This window comes from Glycine max, chromosome 1 (assembly GCF_000004515.6).
Source record: "Glycine max cultivar Williams 82 chromosome 1, Glycine_max_v4.0, whole genome shotgun sequence".
NCBI classification, from domain to species: Eukaryota; Viridiplantae; Streptophyta; class Magnoliopsida; order Fabales; family Fabaceae; genus Glycine; species Glycine max.
This window is the reverse complement of record NC_016088.4, coordinates 46593763-46614645: the sequence shown is the minus strand read 5'-3', so window position 1 is coordinate 46614645 and position 20883 is coordinate 46593763. Positions and strand designations below refer to the sequence as shown.

The 20883-nt window shown below is 32.6% G+C and overlaps 2 protein-coding genes and 1 non-coding gene across 3 annotated transcripts; all 3 read right to left on the bottom strand.

Moving 5' to 3' along the window:
• Window positions 1-2613: 2613 nt before the first annotated feature.
• Window positions 2614-3540, bottom strand: LOC106799827 (uncharacterized). Its single transcript, XM_014779544.1, has 2 exons — window positions 3307-3540; window positions 2614-2823 (listed from the first exon to the last, which is right to left on the bottom strand). The coding sequence occupies exons 1-2, from the start codon at window positions 3538-3540 to the stop codon at window positions 2614-2616; spliced, it is 444 nt and encodes a 147-aa protein (XP_014635030.1).
• Window positions 3541-7485: 3945 nt separating this feature from the next.
• LOC100793846 (zinc finger protein ZAT1) lies at window positions 7486-8931 on the bottom strand. Its single transcript, XM_003516388.3, has one exon. It carries the CDS (start codon window positions 8929-8931, stop codon window positions 7486-7488), a length of 1446 nt encoding a protein of 481 aa, XP_003516436.1.
• Window positions 8932-17212: 8281 nt separating this feature from the next.
• LOC112997878 (small nucleolar RNA R71) lies at window positions 17213-17319 on the bottom strand. Its single transcript, XR_003262936.1, has one exon. It is a non-coding gene; the product is annotated as a small nucleolar RNA R71 (small nucleolar RNA).
• Between the last annotated feature and the right edge of the window lie 3564 nt (window positions 17320-20883).

Genomic DNA, 20883 nt, shown 5'->3' with positions numbered 1-20883 from the left:
TTTGAAAAAGTAAAAAACCTTTTGAAAAGTTACATCTTTTGATTTATTTAGAAACAATCACTAGTAATCGATTACCAAATTAGTGTAATCGATTACACAAAACTTTTATGTGAAAGGATGTGACTCTTCACATTTGAATTTGAATTTCAACGTTCAAAGGCACTGGTAATCAATTACCAAAACATTGTAATCGATTGCAGCTTTTTGAAATTAATTGGAATGTTGTAAATTCAATTTGAAAACTTTTTCAAAACAATTTTGCTACTGGTAATCGATTACAACAATCTGGTAATCGATTACCAGAGAGTAAAAACTCTTTGGTAAACATGTTTTGAGAAAAATCATGTGCTACTCAATTTTTGAGAAAAACTTTTCATACTTATCTTGATTAAGCCTTCTCTTGATTCTTGAATCTTGAGTCTTGAATCTTGATCTTGATTCTTGAGATCTTGAACCTTGAATCTTGATTCTTGACTCTTAACTCTCCTCTTGAGTCTTGAATTCTTCTTGATTTTATCTTGAACTCTTGAATTGTTCTTGATTTTATTTTGATCACTTGAGTTGTTCTTTGATTGATCTTTGAGCTTTTTGTCATCACCTTTGTCATCATCTTTTGTTATCATCATTGTTATCATCAAAACACCTTTGAATCATCTTTGATTCACCATGAAGTTTTACTTCTACAACTGACTGGGAGAAACCTATGTTGAACAATTTGTTTTCTTTTTACACCCTTGGTTTTCATTCAAATCTTCTCCATGGACCTCTTCTAACTCTACCCCAATCAGCTGTCTATTTAGATTTTTCAAGTAACAATTTGAGTTCTGTAATCTCATAAAAAATTGTCAAATACCTCGAAAGTACTATATTTCTCTTTTGCGAGCAATAATTTGCAAGGGAATATCCCAGAAACAATATGCAATGCTCCAAATCCTAAAGTACTCGACCTCGATCTCTAATAATTCTTTGACTGGCACAGTTCCGAAATGCTTGATTGCAATGAATGGAACTCTTAGCATACTAGATTTGGGGAGGAACAAAACTGAGTGGCACTATTGATTTTCTTCCTGGCTTGTGTTTCTTAAGAACACTACATCTAAATGGCAATTCTATACAAGGAAAGCTTCCAAAAACCAAAATATCTGGCTAGTTGTTCCATGATGGAGATTTTAGACATTGGTGACAACCAAATACATGATCATTTCACCTGTTGGTTGAAGAACATATCCCCCTTGCGTATTCTTATTCTGCTATCCAACAAATTACATGGCTCCCTCGAATGTGGAATTGTGAGAAACCTAAGGAAATTGCGTGTGAAACCTCAATAATTAAATTAGAAAAGAAAAGATCGAAAAATCAAGAAAATTTCTTATAAATTTAAATAAACTCTCTCTCTCACTCTCACAAGCCATGAAAAAGTTGTAAAGTTAATTTGTATACTTTAGCATTATCGAGGACCTTCCCTTAAATTGAGGAAATCATACAATAAATATTTTAAAACAAAAATATTGTATATTGTTCTCCGACAATTGCAATTGAAATGTCTTGATTGTAGCACGTTGATAACACCTGAAGTAATACAGGGGGAATCGATGAGAATTTGTAGAAGAAATAATATTAATTTTATGATAGCATTACCTCTCAAAAAAAAGTTTATGACAGCATCAACTTTTAATTAGGAGATTTTTTTTTTTTTGCCTTTTACATATTTCAACTATTTTAAAGAAGTGGTCCATTGCCAGTTAGGCTCTAGCCCAATTGCTAACTAGCCCGCACTTCTAGACAGCAGACGTGCGGATGGGGGAAAACGGAGAATAAAATCAAAGATCAAATTATTACATAAGCATGTTGTTGTGTTAGAGACTTAGAGTAGTGAGAATATTTAAGCGTATGATATTTGAATTAATTTGAAGATTCAAAAATAAGATTCATTAAAGTGATTAAAGTTATATGTGTAAAATTAAGTTGAAAAAAAAAGTTATATGTGTAAAATTAAGTTGAAAAATTAGTTGAAAGTTAAAAATTAAAAAATTAATTGGTAGTTGAAAGATGTAAAATTAATTTATTAAAATACAAGTATATGATAAAATGATCTGTTGTAGTTGATGAAAAGTATAAAATGAAAAAAAAATTATGATTTATTAAAAAATAATAATAAATAAATTTGATAAATATATTAATGATAAAAATTGAAAAAAATATAAAAAATTAAAAATTAAAAATTAATGTTTTAGAAAATATTTCTTTAATTAGTATTTCAAAAATTGTTAGAAGTTATTCCAAAAAATTTATTTAATGAATAATTAAATAACTTTTTCAACTTATAAAAAAAAACTAAAAGTTAATTAAAATATCTTACCATCAATTAATGAAAAATTAATGATTAATTTTATATGCACACCAGCCACTCGTAACAAGTTATGTAAATGTATATTTTTTTTTTACTGAAACATACTCATGTTTACTAATCAATTGCTCAATTAGAAATAGAGTCTAGAATTAAATGGTGCCACTTTAATTAATTCATCGGCAACTCCGTTGACCTGTCTCTTTACAGAACCCATATAAAAGGTTGGATTTTGTTGAAACACTCTGATACATTTATGGATTAAACTACACCAAACTCAGATTGATCAACGGAACTTTGATAATTTTATCCACCACAGTCTTACAGTTAATTTCGAAATCCCCTTGTTGCAAACCAAGGGAGATGGCAAACTCCATAGTTGTAAGCAACACCCAAGCCTCAGCTTCCATCCAATCCATGCAGCCAACAATAGTAGCATAGCACCATATATCGTGATCTCTCACAACACCCCACCCCTGTAACATTACAATCATGGAAGAATCCAACATCAACATTGCACTTTATATGTCCCAAAATTGGAATGTACCAATTACTCGAAGCAGTTTGGCAGGTTCAGATCTCGGATACCCTGGATTTCATTCTAGCTTTTGCCTACCCAAGGTAGAAATCATCCACCTTCTCCCATAGCTTGTCATTTCTCCTTCGCCGAAGGCTCCAAAGCAGCATAGCTATAAACTTACGTTTGTCCATGCTCAATTGAGAAAGCAACAAGAACACCAATTGTTAGCTAGATTCGACCTACAAGGAACGAGCCTCAATAGCTTCCCTCAACTTAACTCTCTCCCAGAACCCTTCATTGATAGGGCATGAAAAAAACGTATGGAAAGAAGTCTCCACGTCAAGCTCACATAACGGACAAATGGAAGGACAATCAACCCCCCAGAATGATGTTTGACCTTTGTTGGAAGACAGTCTCTACATAACCTCCATAAAAATACCTTCTCTCTTGGAGGAATATCCAAATCCCAAATAAGCCGCCAATCTCCATTCACTCTCAACATGTCATAGTTGGTGAACTTTTTCAGGATCAATTTATATGCACTTCTCACTTGATACATACCTCCACTAGTATGAGCCCAAATCCGAATATCATCTCTCGATACATCTAGAATAGGAACGCGAATGATAGCTTGCACGTCACAATGGTCAAACAAATTATCAATAAAATGCATATTCCAATCACCCGAATGGTTTTCTATAAGGTCTTTCACCTTCAACAAATCATGTATGCGTTAAAATATCAATTTTCTCATCAACCATTAAAATTACTTAATTTCATTTACTTATTTTATAGAAGTGAAATCCAAAAAATAAATACTACTAACAATAAAGAGTTATAAAAGAAAAGTCTCTGCCAATAAAAGAAAGTGATTTATTAGTTTGAATATATTTTTTTTTACATCACCTCAACTAATATTATATATAAAAGCCAGGGTCCTGGTTTGTTTTATAAAAAGCATGACGAGTGCAAGGTTTGATGTAGAATAGCCCATAGGCCTACGTCAAGCGATTTAACTTATTTTCATTCCTATCGTTTAAGGATGAAAGTGACCATTTTTGTAAAATATTATTCTTTGCACATAATGTATGCATGTTAATATTCTTGATATAGATAAATATTTTTTTATTATAATATTATTGATATGAAATATTTATCAGCTTTTTAGATGATTAATATTTGTTGACGGACATGACTAATCACTTTTAGTAAAGTCTCTCTATTTAATCATGTTAATTAATTTTTTTCATTCATAACACTAAAATCCGAGATTGATCTTGCATAAAGAAATTGAGTCTAGTATCACTCGAATCAATAATTTGTTGATTATATACATAGATACTTTTAAAAAAATATTTAATATTTTTTCATTTAGTAAGTAAAAAAAATTACTAGAAGATATTATTAATGTTTTAGAATGTTTCAAAATAATTTGTAAAAAATTAATATGCATTATATAATTGAGAGATATTTTATTGTGTATTTATAGATCCACGTCGACTTTAGATAATTAAAAAGTTAAAGAGAAAATAAACATTTGAAAAAGTAATTATCATATATTTAAAATATAAAAATTATTAGATTTTACTAGGATGGGCCTAGTGATGAGAGGTTAGAGTATATACATGAGGATTTAAGTTCAATTTTTATTACCAACATCGTAAAAAAACAAATGAGAGGTTAGAGTAGATACATGAGGATTTAAGTTCAATTTTTATTACCAACATCGTAAAAAACAAATTATTAAATTAATACTTATTCTTTATAGGTTTAATAGGATATACGAATCAAGCTGGGGATGTACTTCCGAAATTTGGACTATCCTAAGATACAAATTCTAGGATTATTATTTTGTGCCATCTTTTATTTGGAATTTTGTAATGGTTGATATGACCTGTATTTTGTTCTCTCCCGGTTGTTAATAAAGGTTTCTTTTTGGTGCTCTAGCTCCTTTTGAGCACAAAAAACAAAAAACAAAAAATAAAAAATCATTGCATGCCCACACAATACAATAACAATGAGAGTAAAGGTTTGTATCTAAGGATATTGAAAGGGAATAGTACGGACATTTATTTTTTTAAAGTGAATTTAAAATTATTCACGATAAAATTAATTTGTTTGGATTTGAAAGGGAATTGAAATTGTAGTATTTTTATGAATAATTTTAATTAATTAAATAATGAGATTTCAAAATTTCTATAAAATTAAAGAATTTAATATTCTTTTTTTAAAAATGTTCTCTCTCACTCACATTTTCGCTCGTGACTCTCTCACTTTCTCGCTCGATACTTGCAATTAGGATTATTTTTTGATTGATGTCGGTCATGGGAATGTTTTGCCAACGTCGACCCAGGATATATTTTTGGTTGACGTCGGCCAATGATGTTTTTTGCCGATACCAACAAGATTTTTTTGGCTGACATCAATCAGAGTTATTTTTTGTTGACGCCATCTAGGCATTTTTTGGCTGATGTTGGCTACGGGTTTTTTTGGCTAACTTCAACCAGGACTATTTTTTAGCCAACGTCGGCTAAAGTTATTTCGGCTGACCTTGATTAGGTTTGCTAGGGTTGACATAAACCAGAGTTATATTTTAGTTGACATCAACTAGAGTTTTTTAGCCAACATCGACCCAAGTTATTTTTTAGCCAACATTGAATAAGGTTTTTTGCCCAACATTGGCTAGTGTTTTTTCAACTTACATTGGGTAGGTTTTTTTTTTTTCCGACATTGGCTATGACTATTTTTTAGCCAATATTGACTAGGGTTTTTTTTTCAACTAACATCAATTGGGGGGTTTTTTGGACAATATCAGCTAGATCTTTTTTTAGTTGACATCAACTAGGGTTTTTGATCGATGTTGACTAGGTTTTTTTGGCTGTCATTTTCCATAGCTAATTCTTAACCGACGTCAACTAAGGTTTTTTGGTTGATATCGGTTAAGATTTTTTTGGTCTATTATTTATCTGACATTGGTTAGGATTTTTCGGTTGACATTGAATAGAATTTTTTTGGCCAACATCACCCATGATTATTTTTTAGCCAATGTTAGTTAGAGTTTTTTGGTGGACACTGATTATGATTTTTTTGGTTGATGTCGGCTGAAAGATAATCTTGATGTACTTTGGCAAAATAAACCCTAGTCGACTTGGGCCAAAAAATAATCCTGATTGATGTTGGCCTAAATACAACAATGATTGTGTTTGGTTGAAAAAACCCTTGTCAACATTATTAATATTTGAATTTTAGTTATTAAATATTTAAAAATAATTTTTAATTAAATATTTTAAAATTAGATAGTATTTAATTTTTATAAAGTTTAATATTAAAATTTCATTTATTTAAAATATAAAAATATAATTTTACATACGAGAAATTAAATTATGCTAACCAAACCAAAAATTTAATATTTAAGAAATTTTATTTATCTGAATAAAACATTTACAAAATAAAAAAAATTAAAATCAAAATAATTTAAATTTCATGCATTTCAAATTTCTTCAAATTTTGAGATTACTCCTCCAAACAGATAAGGGTGATTATTGAGATAATGTAATATGCCCATTAAACTCGTATAAAGAAAAGAAAATTGCCACAAGAAAACTACGTACATTGTTTGATTTCCATTTGATTCTTTCAAGTTATTTGATTTTTTAATGCACCAATAAAAAATCTTTCCTTTGAATTCGAGCACAATAATTTCATACCGTAAACACAATTTAATAAAAACAGAATTTTAATTTAGTATATGAATACTAAAAAAGAAACGGCTGCGTGTGGATTCTATCCAAGCAATTAATGTCAATAGCTAGCGCAGAAAACGCTGGGGCCACATAAACTATGGTCAACTCAAGGATGGGCCAACTTTGTATGGGGAAACAAATCATGGTAGGACGTGAAATATGGGAATACCAACAGATCACGATCTTGTACTTTGTTTTTCAACAGGATCTCAACCTTTGAATTATTTTTTCTCTGATGAAATTATTAAAAACACAAGCATAATAATTTTCAGTGTTTAGAGGCTCCTCTTCTGGAAATACAGTACCCAGTTCTCAATTCTCCATATCTAAACAATTTAATTACTAATGGACAATTACGTGTTTATGAATTTGAGGTTAAAATTTATATTTAATCAACTAATTTAATAGAAGACTACATAATAGTACTATATAGCAAACTATCAGTCTCAGACAAATTGTGTAAGCATAACTTTTTTGACAAGAACAAATGGTTATCTGATATATTCACAAATTGCTAAAGCACTCCCTATTGTGTAGTTACACAGGAAAAGAAAGCATTTTCTCATGAATCTTGTAAATTAAGATAGAATGAAAAACAACAAAAATACTTTGAGAAACAAACAAACTATAAAATGAAGAACAATATAAATGCCTTGCAAATATCAATCTTATAATTTAATTTATTAATAAGAATAAACCTTGATATCAAAAAATGAAATTTACAAAAGAAACAGTAAGTTATATATGATTAATTAATATTTTAACTGTGATAATCTCCGTATAAGTTCTTACTTTTCTATGTTGATGTAATACAGAAGAAATGAGAAAACTCCAAAGCAATTGCTAATTGCGATCCTCAAATTTGTCAAATAACTTCAGCAGTTATCAGTTTCCACATCAGTAGCAGTTGAACCGATTCCCACCTGCAACCATGGCAAAGAACTGCCACCAGTGTTCATGTCCTTTAGCTCACTCAGTTTCGCCAACTTGATCTTACTATCACCTTCATTGTCCATGTTTTGCATTGAGTTGTTGTTGTTTTTGTCCTCATCATTGTCAATATCAAGATTGTTATTAGGGTTGTGGAGACTTTGACACTGGCTATTTTTGTTATCATCTTTAGCATCCTTTGATGCAACCCAAGGCCGCAAGTAAAATTCTGAAGACACATTCCTTCTTGCAAGGTCATTGGATGGTGCAGGAAGGTTAAGGTCTAATTTGAGATCAAGAGGCTCAGAAGAGGTATCAAATTTGGGTATTTGATCCAAGTGCTCTTGAAATGGTTGAAATCTTGTTAATGTGGAGGTGTCAGGAGCATTTGATGTGATCCAATGGCACCTTTTGTGTCCCCCTAATGCTTGTCCTGAAGAGAAGCTCCTGTGGCAAATGGAGCATTCATGCACTTTGGGTTTTCTCTTAGAGGAAGAGGCCAATGAGGGATTGGAGCTTCCATGGTCAAATTGGAGGGTGGAGTTTGATTTTGTTGGGAAGAACTCTTCATGTGTGATGACATCATCCTCCATGATATTGTCATCAAGGTTGTCTAGCTTTGCAGCAAAACAACCCTTGACCTTTTTGTGGCTTGCTCTATGGCCACCCAATGCTTGGTGGGAATTGAAAACCTTCTTGCATGCTTTGCATTCAAACAAGCCCTTGGCAACCCCTTTGGCCTTGTTATCAACAAGGTGCTGGTTGTTGTTGTTGATTTTGTATGACAATGGTGCAATGAAGTTCATGGGATTTCTTCGTTGTTCCTCCTCTTTGCTAGCCGATGCACAAGATTCTTCTGGCTCGGCTATAAGAGGATCTACAATGGCATTGGATAACATCATTAAACAATTTGCAAGGTCTTCTTCCTCGCTTGATGGGCAATTGTAATTGAAGCTACCAACCTTAGTTCTCAATGACCTTTTCCTTTTGGACCAGCCACATCCTCTCCGGCCACTGCCGATGCCGCCATCGTCGGCATCGGATCCAGGACACGAGACCAAGGACTCGGCATCCTCAGAGGTGCATTTTCCATGTTCAAGGAAAGATTTCCATGACAAGAACTCTTTGCCACAATTCTCACACACCCTACAGCTCTTTAGTCTATTAGGGTTTGTTCTTAAGGCATACATGCGTTTGTTGCTTGGTGGCACATTTCCACCCAACCTATCTTCCCAATCACTTGCTTGGTCATCATCATCCATGTGACCACTTTCATCTCCTATGCCATGAGCCCTCATGTGTCCTCCCAAAGCTCTGCCACAACCAAAACCTTTTTTGCAAATTTTACAAAAGTGCTTGAAGTTTGATTGTTGATCCAATATCAAAGCCATAAAATTACAAGGGTGGTTGGGTTGAAAGGTAAAAGGAAGAAAGAGAAGAGGGGGGGAGGGAGAGGAGAGAAAGAGACAGGTAGATGAGAGGAGGAAGTGAGTTTGTTAAAAATGAAACAAGGGTGGAGTTTGTTCTTGTAGTGATAGTTCTTATGGGGTTGTACGGTGAAAATTAAGGGCTAGTAGTCCTAGTTTTTAGTTGGAGTATTTGTGGATGAGAGAGAGAAATGAAAGAGTCCTTTTACAGCAAGAGAGTGTGGTGACAAGTGGAAGAAGGGTGAGAGGGGTGAGACTTTTTCTACGACTTTGTGGTAGTGGCGCCGCCTGCCAATGGCACCAAAAGAGGTCCTTGTAGTGTGTTTTTGTGAGAGATAGATAGAGAGAGAAACAGTGTGTGCATGTATCCCATTATTTTTATGTCTACGTAAATAATTTTAGTGGAAGGAAGAGAGTGATTTAAACTACCATACCTATTCTTTTCCTTCTAATTCCTAACCAAGGAAACTAACCTATGTTTCTCCTTTGTTGTCGGTTGGTTTATATTGCTTTTTCACAAGTATATCAATTTTTTTATTTTTATTTTTATAGTAATCACAACTTGTGATCAAGCTAGTTATGGTCCTCACTTTTGACTGGATAGCAAATTGTTGGCCATTTCTTTGTGCATGAGTCAACCTAAAACTATATTTATCTTAAACATGTTAAAGAAAAAAAGAATGCCGAAGCATCAGGATCTACATTGAGGCATGGAATATGATCACGTTTTAAATTCGATTATTTCCTAAATCAACTACAATGCTACTTATGGTGTTATGTTAACTTTCACCCATTTATTTTAACTAAATGCCCACTAGACAGCTTAAAATTTAATTCTTAAACTCTTTTTAATTTTTATTATTCCTTTTGTTTTAAAGATTAGTCTACATAGATTAAAAAATGTTTAAATAAAATATACCTAAATTAAAATACCTTTAAATATTTTTCCAACTAATAAAAATACAAATTACATTATAAATTGAGTGAGTGGTGTGTTTTTGGACTACATTGACACTCTTTTGAATTGCTATATATATAAATACTCCAGTACATCAATATTATATGTACCAGGGCTCTCTACATATTTTTTTTAAAATAAAATAAACCAAAAATAAGTCAGCTCGATAAAGGCTCTAACCTATATATTAGGTCAGGTCAGACCAATATTTTTTAGAAAAATAAAATAGGTCAATACTTTCATAAAAGCTTATTTAAAAAGTAAATGTTTTATGTCTTTCTGGTCTTTTTGACCATGGACTAGTCTACTTAAGTAAATATAAGACTTAATTGGATATTTTACTACTTAATTATAATTATTTTGTAAATTTTACCATCTAATTATTTTTGTATTTTTACAATCATGTTTTTCAATTTTTGTGCAAGTTCTATATTAAATGTGTAACGACATGACAATGTGTCTATCAAAAAGGTAAAATTAAAATGACTTGATTTGTTTTTTCTAAAAAAAAACACTAAAACACTATTACACATTTAATAGATTGGTAAAATGGGTGAAACTTGAAAAAAATATGATAGTAAAATGCAAGAAATGATGATAGTTGGGTAATAAAATGTGTAATTAAGTTTAAATAAAAATATTTTTTTTAATGTTATTTGTTTCACTTTTTATAATATATTCAAAACCACTTATTTATTTACTCTTTAAATACTGCGCGACCTACATATAAATTGAAACTGTCGAGGGAGTCTAACTTAGTTAGTTGAACATGATACTTGTGTTATTATAAACCCCTTGATACTATTTTTGATTCATACGGAATAAAAAAACCATTAAATTCAAAATAATTCAAATATAAAATTAAGCCTTAAACCTTATTTAAAAGTCTTATAAATTATAACATATAAAAATAGGCTTATAACATATAAAAAAATTAGAGTTTATTCTTATAAAACTTAGTCTAAGTGTTTTCACCTTTGTCTCATGTCTTGTAGTAGTGATTTTAAATTTTATAGCTAATAATCACTACTATACGAAAGGCCTTGTACCTTGCCTATCTACATCAGTTCTTTAAGAATCCATGTAGATAATGAATCAATGACATTTTTGAAATTAAATGTAAGTACATGATAGCGGTTTAAGAATAATCAATGTAGAGTAACTTATTATAGATTGGTTCTATTTTGAACGAATGTGGAATAGGCTATTCTACATTGTTTTTAAAAATAATCGATGTGGAATTGCTTCTTGTCTCTTACAAATTCGAACTTCCTCTCATTCATTCCCTTTTGATTTCCCTCTCACTCTTTATTGGACTAATTTAGGCAAGTGCACCTAGTTGTGCAAATAGATAATGTAAGTAGAGTATCATTCCCATGAGGACTTTGGTTTAATGCCTTGGAATCTCATTTTTTTTCACTATTTGAACTACTAAATTTGATTTCATGTTACTAAAATAAATTAAAATACCAAAATTTTCAAATAACAAGATTTTTTTTATAGTTTTCTCTAATAAAAATTTTCTTCAATTTTTTCTCAAAAGCCACAGTTTATAAAAATGTTAGAAATTATGAGGTTCTAATATTAATATCAAAATGCACAAGATTACATCTATCTCAATTTTATAAAAATTGTTGTACTAGAGGCACAACTTCTTCTCATTCCCAATCCTTGAAAATGAAAATTTTCAATTCTATAACTTATTCCTAAGAAAATAAATTATAAAATCTTGATTTTTAAAGAGCAAGTATCTTCTAGAGTCATGTCTTTGGGCTTCTTGATAAAGTGAGGCATACTATATGCAATGTGACCACATGAAAATGGAAAAATATGAGACGTTGGACTTAGCGAGGATGATAAATCTTGTGTCTCATGTTCAATAAATATATTGGGACAACGGGACAAAATCTACACAATGAATGTGGTTGCAGAAAGGTTAAAATTGAATCACCGATTTTTTCATAAGCTGGATGGCAGTGATGCATTGCTAAATTCTAATCATTGTCTGTAATATTTAATGTTATATAGACAATTTTTAATATTATTGTCACTCTAGTGAGAACTTATAGGATCACACACATAAAGTAAATAATGATGCAGTTAATTAAATTGAGTCAAAGATTAATTAATTATATATGATTTGATTGATTAATAAAAGATAATATATTGGATAAGATCTAATCAATATTTTAATTGACCAAATATGATTTGATTAATTGATAAGAGATATATGATTATATATGATTTAATCATTATTTTAATTTATCAAATATGATTTGATCTGATAAGATACGATTCAATTTAATTTAATTTGAAGATAATTGACTAAATATGATATAATTGATTGATAGAATATTAGATTAGATTGAATCTAATTAAATATTCTATGAGGATTAAGATAAAGCTCATGTTTTCTATATAAGGATGAGAAAAACACTTTTTTTTGTGAGCTCTCTCTAAATTCCAAACCGTCGTAGCACCAAGATCCCATTCTAGTGTTGCTCGGGTGAGTAGAGACATCGTTTTCTTCGATGCTTGGTGATAAAAAAAAAAAAGAAGCAATGTTGTCATTTGAAAGCGCGCTACAAAGGTAACCTCTAACCTTAGTGACTCTTGCATAATGTGTGGTCTATGAGATGTGGTTCTTTCCGCTCACTGTCTTTTGGAAAATTTTAAAATTATAGACCATGAAATCCCAACAACACCTTGGAGACCATGATGAGCAATCCGGTGGTGGCAGTGGAGATCATGGTGATAGTCATGGTGATGAATTAATGATAATCTTGAAGAGTAGTGAGGTGATAATTGAAATAGTCTATGGTTGATAATTGAGTTCTTTTATAGATTTGTTATACAAATGTTTTAGATCATTTGCTATCGTACACTCACTTGTTTTTTTAGGAATGTTCTTCCTAGCGTCACACACACGCAAACACACATTTGTTTTTATTTATTTATAGGGATTTGCTAATGTACAACTACTTATTTTTTTAGAAGGAGTACATTAGCAATACACTTAGGTGTATTTTTAAATAAGATGTAGTTATGATTTGCTAACATACTCCTTTTAAGAATCCAAGATTGGTCCAAGGGTATAGCAACTAAAGATCAAGCTTAAGCTTTAAGCTCTCAACAAAAAACTAGTTGTTGTTGAGTTTTTTAAGCAAAAAGACCAAATATGTAAGTAAAAAGGCCCCGACCCACAAATAACTCTCTTATTTAAAATAAAATAAGTCTATTTTGAATTTTTTGTTTAGGCCTCGCTTACTATTGGACTGGTCTTGTAAGAAACAAGTGGGTGTATGTTAGTAAACCTCACATATATAATTGACTTAAATATTTTTGGTCCTTTAAAATTTACAAGTTTTGCTTTAGGTCCCTGATAAATTTTTCCTAGGCTTTTGGTCCTTGAATTTTTTTTTTTTTTTTGTATTTGGTATATGTCACTATGCTAACTTGAAACATAAGTATTTGATGGGAAACATGACGGAGGTTATGATAAAAAAAAATTCAGGGACTAAAAGAAAAATCTAAAAATATTTTAGGGATAAACAGAGCCAATGTAATCGTAGAGATCAAAACAACATAATTTTTTTTCATTAGGGACCAAATGTAAAATCCTTAAGTTTTTTAGTGACTGTAAGTAATGCGGAATTACAATACCAACTACAATTGTCTTAATTTAACAAACCTTAAAAATTACACTATCAATAAACTTTTACCCCTCCAAATAATATATGTCAAGACCACTATGCTCACCCACCATTAACGTCTTTCCTTTTCACCATCATCAACATTTCCTTCCAAAGTGTTTGCAGACTACAACAAAGTATGCCTTTTGCAACATTTGAAAAATGTTGCCAAAACATGAATAAATGTTACTAAAATGCTTTCACGACATTTTATCAAATGTTACTAAATAAGTGCCTAACTGGCGAAGGAATAACAACCAACACAATCAAGGAGCAAATTGTAATGCCCCTAATCTATCCCTGTGAATCGATCCTTGTTTCTAGAAAACAAACATACACTCCAATGGGTTCATGATCCAATTTACCAAGCTAAAATTAAAACCTGGTGATTGTGTTTTCAACCAATTCCATGAGGCCATCTTTATGTGATCAACCATTTTTTCCAAGTTTGGTTGTGCATTATTGAAGATAACATCATTTCCTTGTTTCCAAAATTTCCAAACAATCACATCCCATATCCCCCACAAGGCCCTCCTCGCTTTCTTGCCACTAGTTGTTCCATAATGTTGCTAGAAATGCAGTAATGGACATCTAGGTATAAGTGTTTGAGTCCATCCTCATCTATAAATATTAAACCAGACAAAGTATGCAAAGGAGAAAGAGAACAACATATGTGATGTTGATTCATCATAGGAATTGCACAAGGGGCATACCTGGGGTGTGTTCACCAACAGATTTCTTTTGGACAGGTTCTCTTTTGATTGGATCCGATCTTGCATTACTTTTCAACAAAAAACAAGCATATTTGATGGGGCACATACCATGCATAAGGAATTCAACATGTCATAGTCCACATTTGTCTTCATATTTGATGTTGGTCACATGGAATAAACTTGACTTACAATGTATTCTTTCGCCGACCCACTCATCTAAAGCCAAGAGTCTTAAACTCCTTCCATTGGGGATGACATCACTACCAACTGCATTAGTCTCCCACATGTTTCCTCCTTCCACACAAAAAGGGGTCTTCACCAATTAAGTCTCCACTTCCACTCACCTTTTACCTAACTTCCCATCTCTTTTAGAGAATTTTTCTTCTATACATAAACTCCAAACAACCTTGGGAATAGTAGTTTTAAAGCTTTGTCTCCCACCTAGTGATCCTTCCAAAATAATAAAGCTAGGCTCCCATCTCCAATATTTATTTTACACTCCTATTATACCATCCCTCCAAATTTTCCAGAGAGCATATTTTCCCAAATCCCTCCACCATACGGAATCCATGCACTTGTGCAATGATGAAATTTGAAGTGACTGAGAATTGGGCACCCGTATAGAAGGACCGTGCACCTGTACAATGACCCTGTGTGAATTTTACCCTGTTTGTTTCATTCTTTTTTTTATTTTGGGCTTAGAATCTATTTAGTTTGTAACTTTAAATATAGATTTTTTTGTCTAATTAAGGGTTACCAATGTTGAGCAAAAGAGAGAAACCTAAGACGTGCGAATAACTCTGGATGCGTTTGGATTCTCCATTGTTCCTCCATCAAAAGCTTCTTGATAAATCAGATTTTGATTGCCTTTTTATGTGTAGTTTTCGGCTTATTGTGTGCATTTATGCTACAATTTGTTGGCAGGACTCACAGTTTATGCTTTAGTTTTGTTAAATAGGCGATTAAGGAGTATTTGAAGAAAAAGGACTAAAAAGACAACCAAAATCTGATAAAGTTGGACTCTAACCATTCATCATGGCCTTGATTAATCATCAGGATCATGACCAACTTCAACATCATCAAGGTTGTGTTAATTTCATTAGGGCTCAGTGTCAAAAATTCATCAAAGTCCTGATCATTTCATCAAGGTTGTGATGAATCCATTGAGGCCTTGATTATTTCATCAAGCCTATGATCATTCATCAAGGTCGTGATCATTCATCAAGGCCTTGATGGATTGATCATGACTCAACATAGATTTGCATCTAAAAAATTACAACCCTGATCAATTCATCAAGGCTTTGATCAATTCGTGCTAGTTGTCACTTAAATCTTTTGTTATAAATAATCTCTTTTAGACCCTAGGTTTTCGAGTTTTTACTCTTGTGCAAAATTTTGAGTTCTAAAAGAACGAGAGCATTGTGTAAGAATCCTTAGCCCCAATGTAGTGCAAAGATCACAATTGGGAAGATTCATCACTCAAATTTCAACCCTCTTGGTATGTTTGTTCTTCTTCTTAGGATTTCTAGTGTATTCATGGCTATGAGTGGCTAGTCTCCCTAGTCCGGGGATTATGAAGTAACCTACCTTGAACCCTTTTCTTAATTTTAATGAGATTCTCAATGTTATTCAGTTAATTTTTTCTTTTCTTCGCTTTTATTTTCTATTTAAAAATGATTGTTCTAATACTTAATCGATTGCATAGTAGTGATCATCTACAAGTAATTGGTAGAATTAGAAAGATAGTTTTTTTTATACCAAACTGCATGGTCAAACTGATTGGATAATCCCCGATAGGTTGATTAGGAAACTGATTAATCATCCTAGTCATCAATTTTAATCGTTTGATTTAAATTAATACATCAACCATTAATTGAGTATTGTTTAAGGTAAATAGCATTATTAGACCACCATAATGGCTAATAATTGACCTTGGGAAATCGACAATTAGCATTCGTAAGAATCTTATTAGAATTAGGATTGGGGAATTGGTTAGTGTGGAATCATAATCCCTAGATATTCATTTCATCTAATCTTTTACATTATCTTGCTTGTTTAGATTCAATTTTGCATTAGATAACTTCTCATCAATCATATCTTAATTTCATATTCCTTTTTCAATTACTTAGTTACAAAATATATTATTTTGGGAACACAATTAGTCCTTTGGGTTCAATATTTGAACTTTTAGTCCTCGATACTACCGCGTAAGGTACACTTGCCCTCGTGCATTCATATTTTATACATCAAGTTTTTGGTGTCGTTGTTGGGGACTAGTTGTGGAGTTCCCAAGTAATTAGTATTGTTAACTGACTAATTTTGTTCATAGTAATTATTTAACTCTTTATTTGTTTTTGTGTTATTTATTTTCCCACTGCCTATTATGCTCGATCCCTTTTTGCTTGTTTTGATAGTGCATGCAAACTAGGCCCCGAAAGCCAGAACTTTTAGAAGAACCTCTGATAGAAAGGCTTGCTCGTAGACTTCAAAAAAAAAAAAGCAATAACAATGGCCGAGGCAGATAATGCTACACAGACACTAATGGATTATCTCACCCAAAAGGTAAGAGAAAACAACATCATGCAATTACCATCCCTGGCCTAGGGAGTTACCTTTGACTTCAAACGTGGGTTCCTCCAAATGATTGAAAGCAACCAATTTAATAGAGCTTTCCATAAGGACCTCATGGTGCTCTTAAGGAGATTATTGAGGTTGTGTGACATGATCAAACAACACAACATTAGCAAAGAGTATGTAAGGCTTGCTACTTTTCCCTTCTTTCTAAATAAGAAAGCATGGGAATGGCTTAGTTCACTTCTAGAGAATACCATCACCAATTGGACCCAATGTTCCAGCACCTTCCTTTTGTGGTGAAGACTAATAAACTTTAAAGGGACATTGGAAACTTCACTCAAAATGGGCAAGAAAACTTGTCAGAAGCATGGGAAAGATTTTGGGAGTTGCTTAGGAGTTGCCCACATCATGGGTTCAGCCAGCAAAGGATAATGCACATTTTCTATGGTGGAGTATCCTTTCATAATAGGACTAGCCTTGATGCTGCATGTCAAGGTAATTTGATGATGAAGCCACAAACTTATGCCATTAAAATCAATGAAGACATGTGCTTATCTCTACAACATTTATGGGGATAAGAGAATCATGAAAAGGGAAGTCCACCAAGTGGAGAATGAAGTTGCTACTTCTGGCCTTGGACAACAAATTCAGGCATTGTCCAAGCAAATTGAGAGTCTGATGAAGGATCAATCTCAAGTACCTAACTTTACACCTCCCTATCACATTTGCGATAGGTGTGGATGTGTTCATGATCCATGTGAATGTTGTTAACTATATTTAGCAAGTGAACCAAATCACACAAGTAGCATTAAATGGAAAGTCCAAGTATTGTTTTCCCAAAGGACTCATAATATCAAGCACTTGTTCACAATTTGTCAACTAAGATTAACGAATAAAGAATTGAGTTTTCAAAGATGATTTTATTAAAAACTAACATTATTCTACCCTTAGATTCAGTAGCAGAAAATTAAATGTAATTAAAAGAAGAAAAATTGTTTAGGCTTTTTATCAAACACATAATACGCAGTACAATTTATTAACTAATGATATATAAGGAAACATTGTCGGGGTTGGACTTCATGAGACACTATTATTCATTTATCATAACAATAATAAAATCAACATTAACCCATAGACTTATTTAATATATCTCTATGCATAAGAGTTCATCAATTTCCAATTTCTTAGACAATTGAGGTCAAATTCCACCACTAAACCTCTAATCAATTATCAGGTGTCAATAGAAGAATTTACATTAATTATAGACATACAAGGAGATAACTTAATACATACCTATTCCTAGGTCTGAATTCAATGACAGTTCTACTTCAATTCAATAGTTAAAAGAGTTTCTCGACCATAATTTAACTTAACAAATATCATGGGTGACCAAACCATAGAGCAATTTAAGCATGGAAGTAGAAAACAATATATTAAATGTCGATAGAGTTAGAGTTTATAAGCAATACATGAGTGGGTCTCACTAGATTTAGTTATTTCTAGCCATTAAGTTGCAGAAATTCCATGGAGAAATGAAGAATTCAAAAGAAGAAGCCATGAGAGAGCTTTACAGGTCACTATCACAGTTATTACAGAGCAAAAGTATTTTCAGAATAGTGCAGATTAAGAAGATACAGAGCAAATGCATGAAAATCCCTTAAATAGGGTATAACATGTGCCAAAAAATAAGTCATCACTTGTAAACAAATGCTTAAGTGCACCTAGAGTAACGCTTTAGCGCCATAAAATAAAGTTGACTACCTCCAGACTGGCACTTAAATGTAGGGACCCTTACACTTAAGCGCCAATTGCTTTTCCTCTCTGCCAAGCAATTGCTTTTGGCACTTCAACACTAACAACTTCAAGCTTAAGCGCCATTTGCTTCTCCACAACCAAATGCTGAAATCTTGACCTTTTTGTCCCTTTCCTTCATGCTCCTTCATCCATCATCACTTCATTATGATCTTATAATCCAAATTTAACCTAAATTATCATAAAATTGATTAAAAACAACTAACATAAGAAAATTTTATTTATTTACAACCAGGCTATCAAAAAGAGTAATTAAAGATTCTAAGAATTGGAATATTAAGATAATTGCCTCCAAAATAATCATTCAAATGAAACTAAAAAGGCAATTATCAAAACACACCAAACTTAAAACTTTGATTGTCCTCAAGCAAACAAAAAGAACTCTACTAACTCTAACAAACACTAATAAAACACATGATTGAGCCAATGCAAAACCTGCCATCACACCAAAGCATGCTTCCAAAAATATTCATGGAATTGATCCCCAAACAATTAATGATATGGTGCTCACACAAAGATCATAGAAGGAGACATGGAAGCAATTCAAGAAACTAGTGATCATGACAAAGACATAATGGGAAACTGAAAAATATGCAAGGCTCCTCACAGAAGTGTCTTACTCTACAGCATATGCCATCAAGGTGAGTGTATCTCTCATTTCAACACATTAGAACCTCACACAAGGTGAGTGTACTCAAGTGCTCAACACAAGCTTTGTTACTTAATTCACAGGCCACAATCATTACTACAAAGTTTACTCATGCATTCTACCATACTGAACACTAAACGTTGTTAAAAAAATAAAGAAACATAACATAAACATTGAATTTAAACTAATTATTAAATTTATAAACTAAACTAAAATTGCAAAATAGAAACTAAAACAGAGTTTGAGACTTAAATGGCCTCCATAAACTAGGCCTCATCATTATCATCATCATCCTATTCCATGTCATCATCAGCTTCTTCTTCATCAATTTCATATTCATCTTCTTCACTTCCCTTAGCTTCCTCTTCATTTTCCTCAACTGTAGTTCTTGATGAACTACCCCATTGGTCCTCAAATGACTGGTCTACAGTTGATTGAGGCCATGCAACATGAGCTGCAAAATCCTCTCGGGATGGAAACTGGTTATCAGGATGTTGAACAACCATGTGCCTCTTCCTTTCAGCAACATCAAAAGAAATGGCCCTCAAGAGGGCAAGATTCTTCTCCTTGATTTCGTTGAGCTCTCTTCTGACTTCCTTTAATTGTTGAGGAAAAGGAATCTTGCTAGGCACAGAATGAGCACTAAGAGTAATAGTTGAATCATTGTTCCAACACTCACTTTTTATGTACTTATTGGTGGTAAGTGGCTTCAAAAAAAGCTATGGTTTGGCTAAAAAAGCACTAGTGTCCATCCCACCATGAAGGCACAAGGTTGTTATCAATGAAGGATAGGCAATCAAAATATTTTTTCGAGAGGTGACCATGTCAGTCAATCACTTAGAAATGAGGCTACCCACATCAATAGACCACCCTTTGATGATAGCATAAAGAATGTGCACTTGGTCAACAACAAGATCTAAGGTGTAGGAGTTGGGGAGGGTGTTGAAACACATGAGTCATGAAAATATGTACAAGAGTGGTAAATTGAGTACGAAAAATGTGCTTGGTCTTTCCATTCTTCATCACAAAACTTTATCCAAGAACACACAGAAGCCGCTCCATATCCTCAATATCATCTTGGTGATTCCCTTACTTTTCGACTCCCCATACTCAAAAGGACCATCTAGAGTGGTTCCCAACATCATATTGATACTGGTTACATCAAATTTGACCTCGACACTTTCACCCAGCTGGTTTTCACTATAGACCCATCTTCCTTCATAGCATTAGCAAAAATTCAAGAACTAGTCACGGGCTAATAACTATTGGTAGGCTCAAAAACACCTTGCACTTCCTATTTTTGATGTTTCTTTCCAACTTTGGAAACTCCTTTGCATTCAAAGAGAGCTTTTTCTTGAGCCACAAACACCATCTCTCAATGGTCTCAAATCTGGCCTGATTGAAGACTAAGAAAAAAAATTGGTGTTGTCAATATCAGGGCCAACACCATTAGCAAGAGCATCTAACTATGAAGGAGATGGATCTCATTGCTTCCTTTGCAAACAGGGTGAGAGGAGC

Coding starts and splice junctions, on each gene's coding strand:
- LOC106799827 (XM_014779544.1), bottom strand. CDS start 3,540: ATGCATTTTATTGATAATTTGTTTGACCATTGTGACGTGCAAGCTATC. Junction 2,824..3,306: donor ATATTCCTCCAAGAGAGAAG/GTATTTTTATGG, acceptor GTAATGTTACAG/GGGTGGGGTGTTGTGAGAGA.
- LOC100793846 (XM_003516388.3), bottom strand. CDS start 8,931: ATGGCTTTGATATTGGATCAACAATCAAACTTCAAGCACTTTTGTAAA.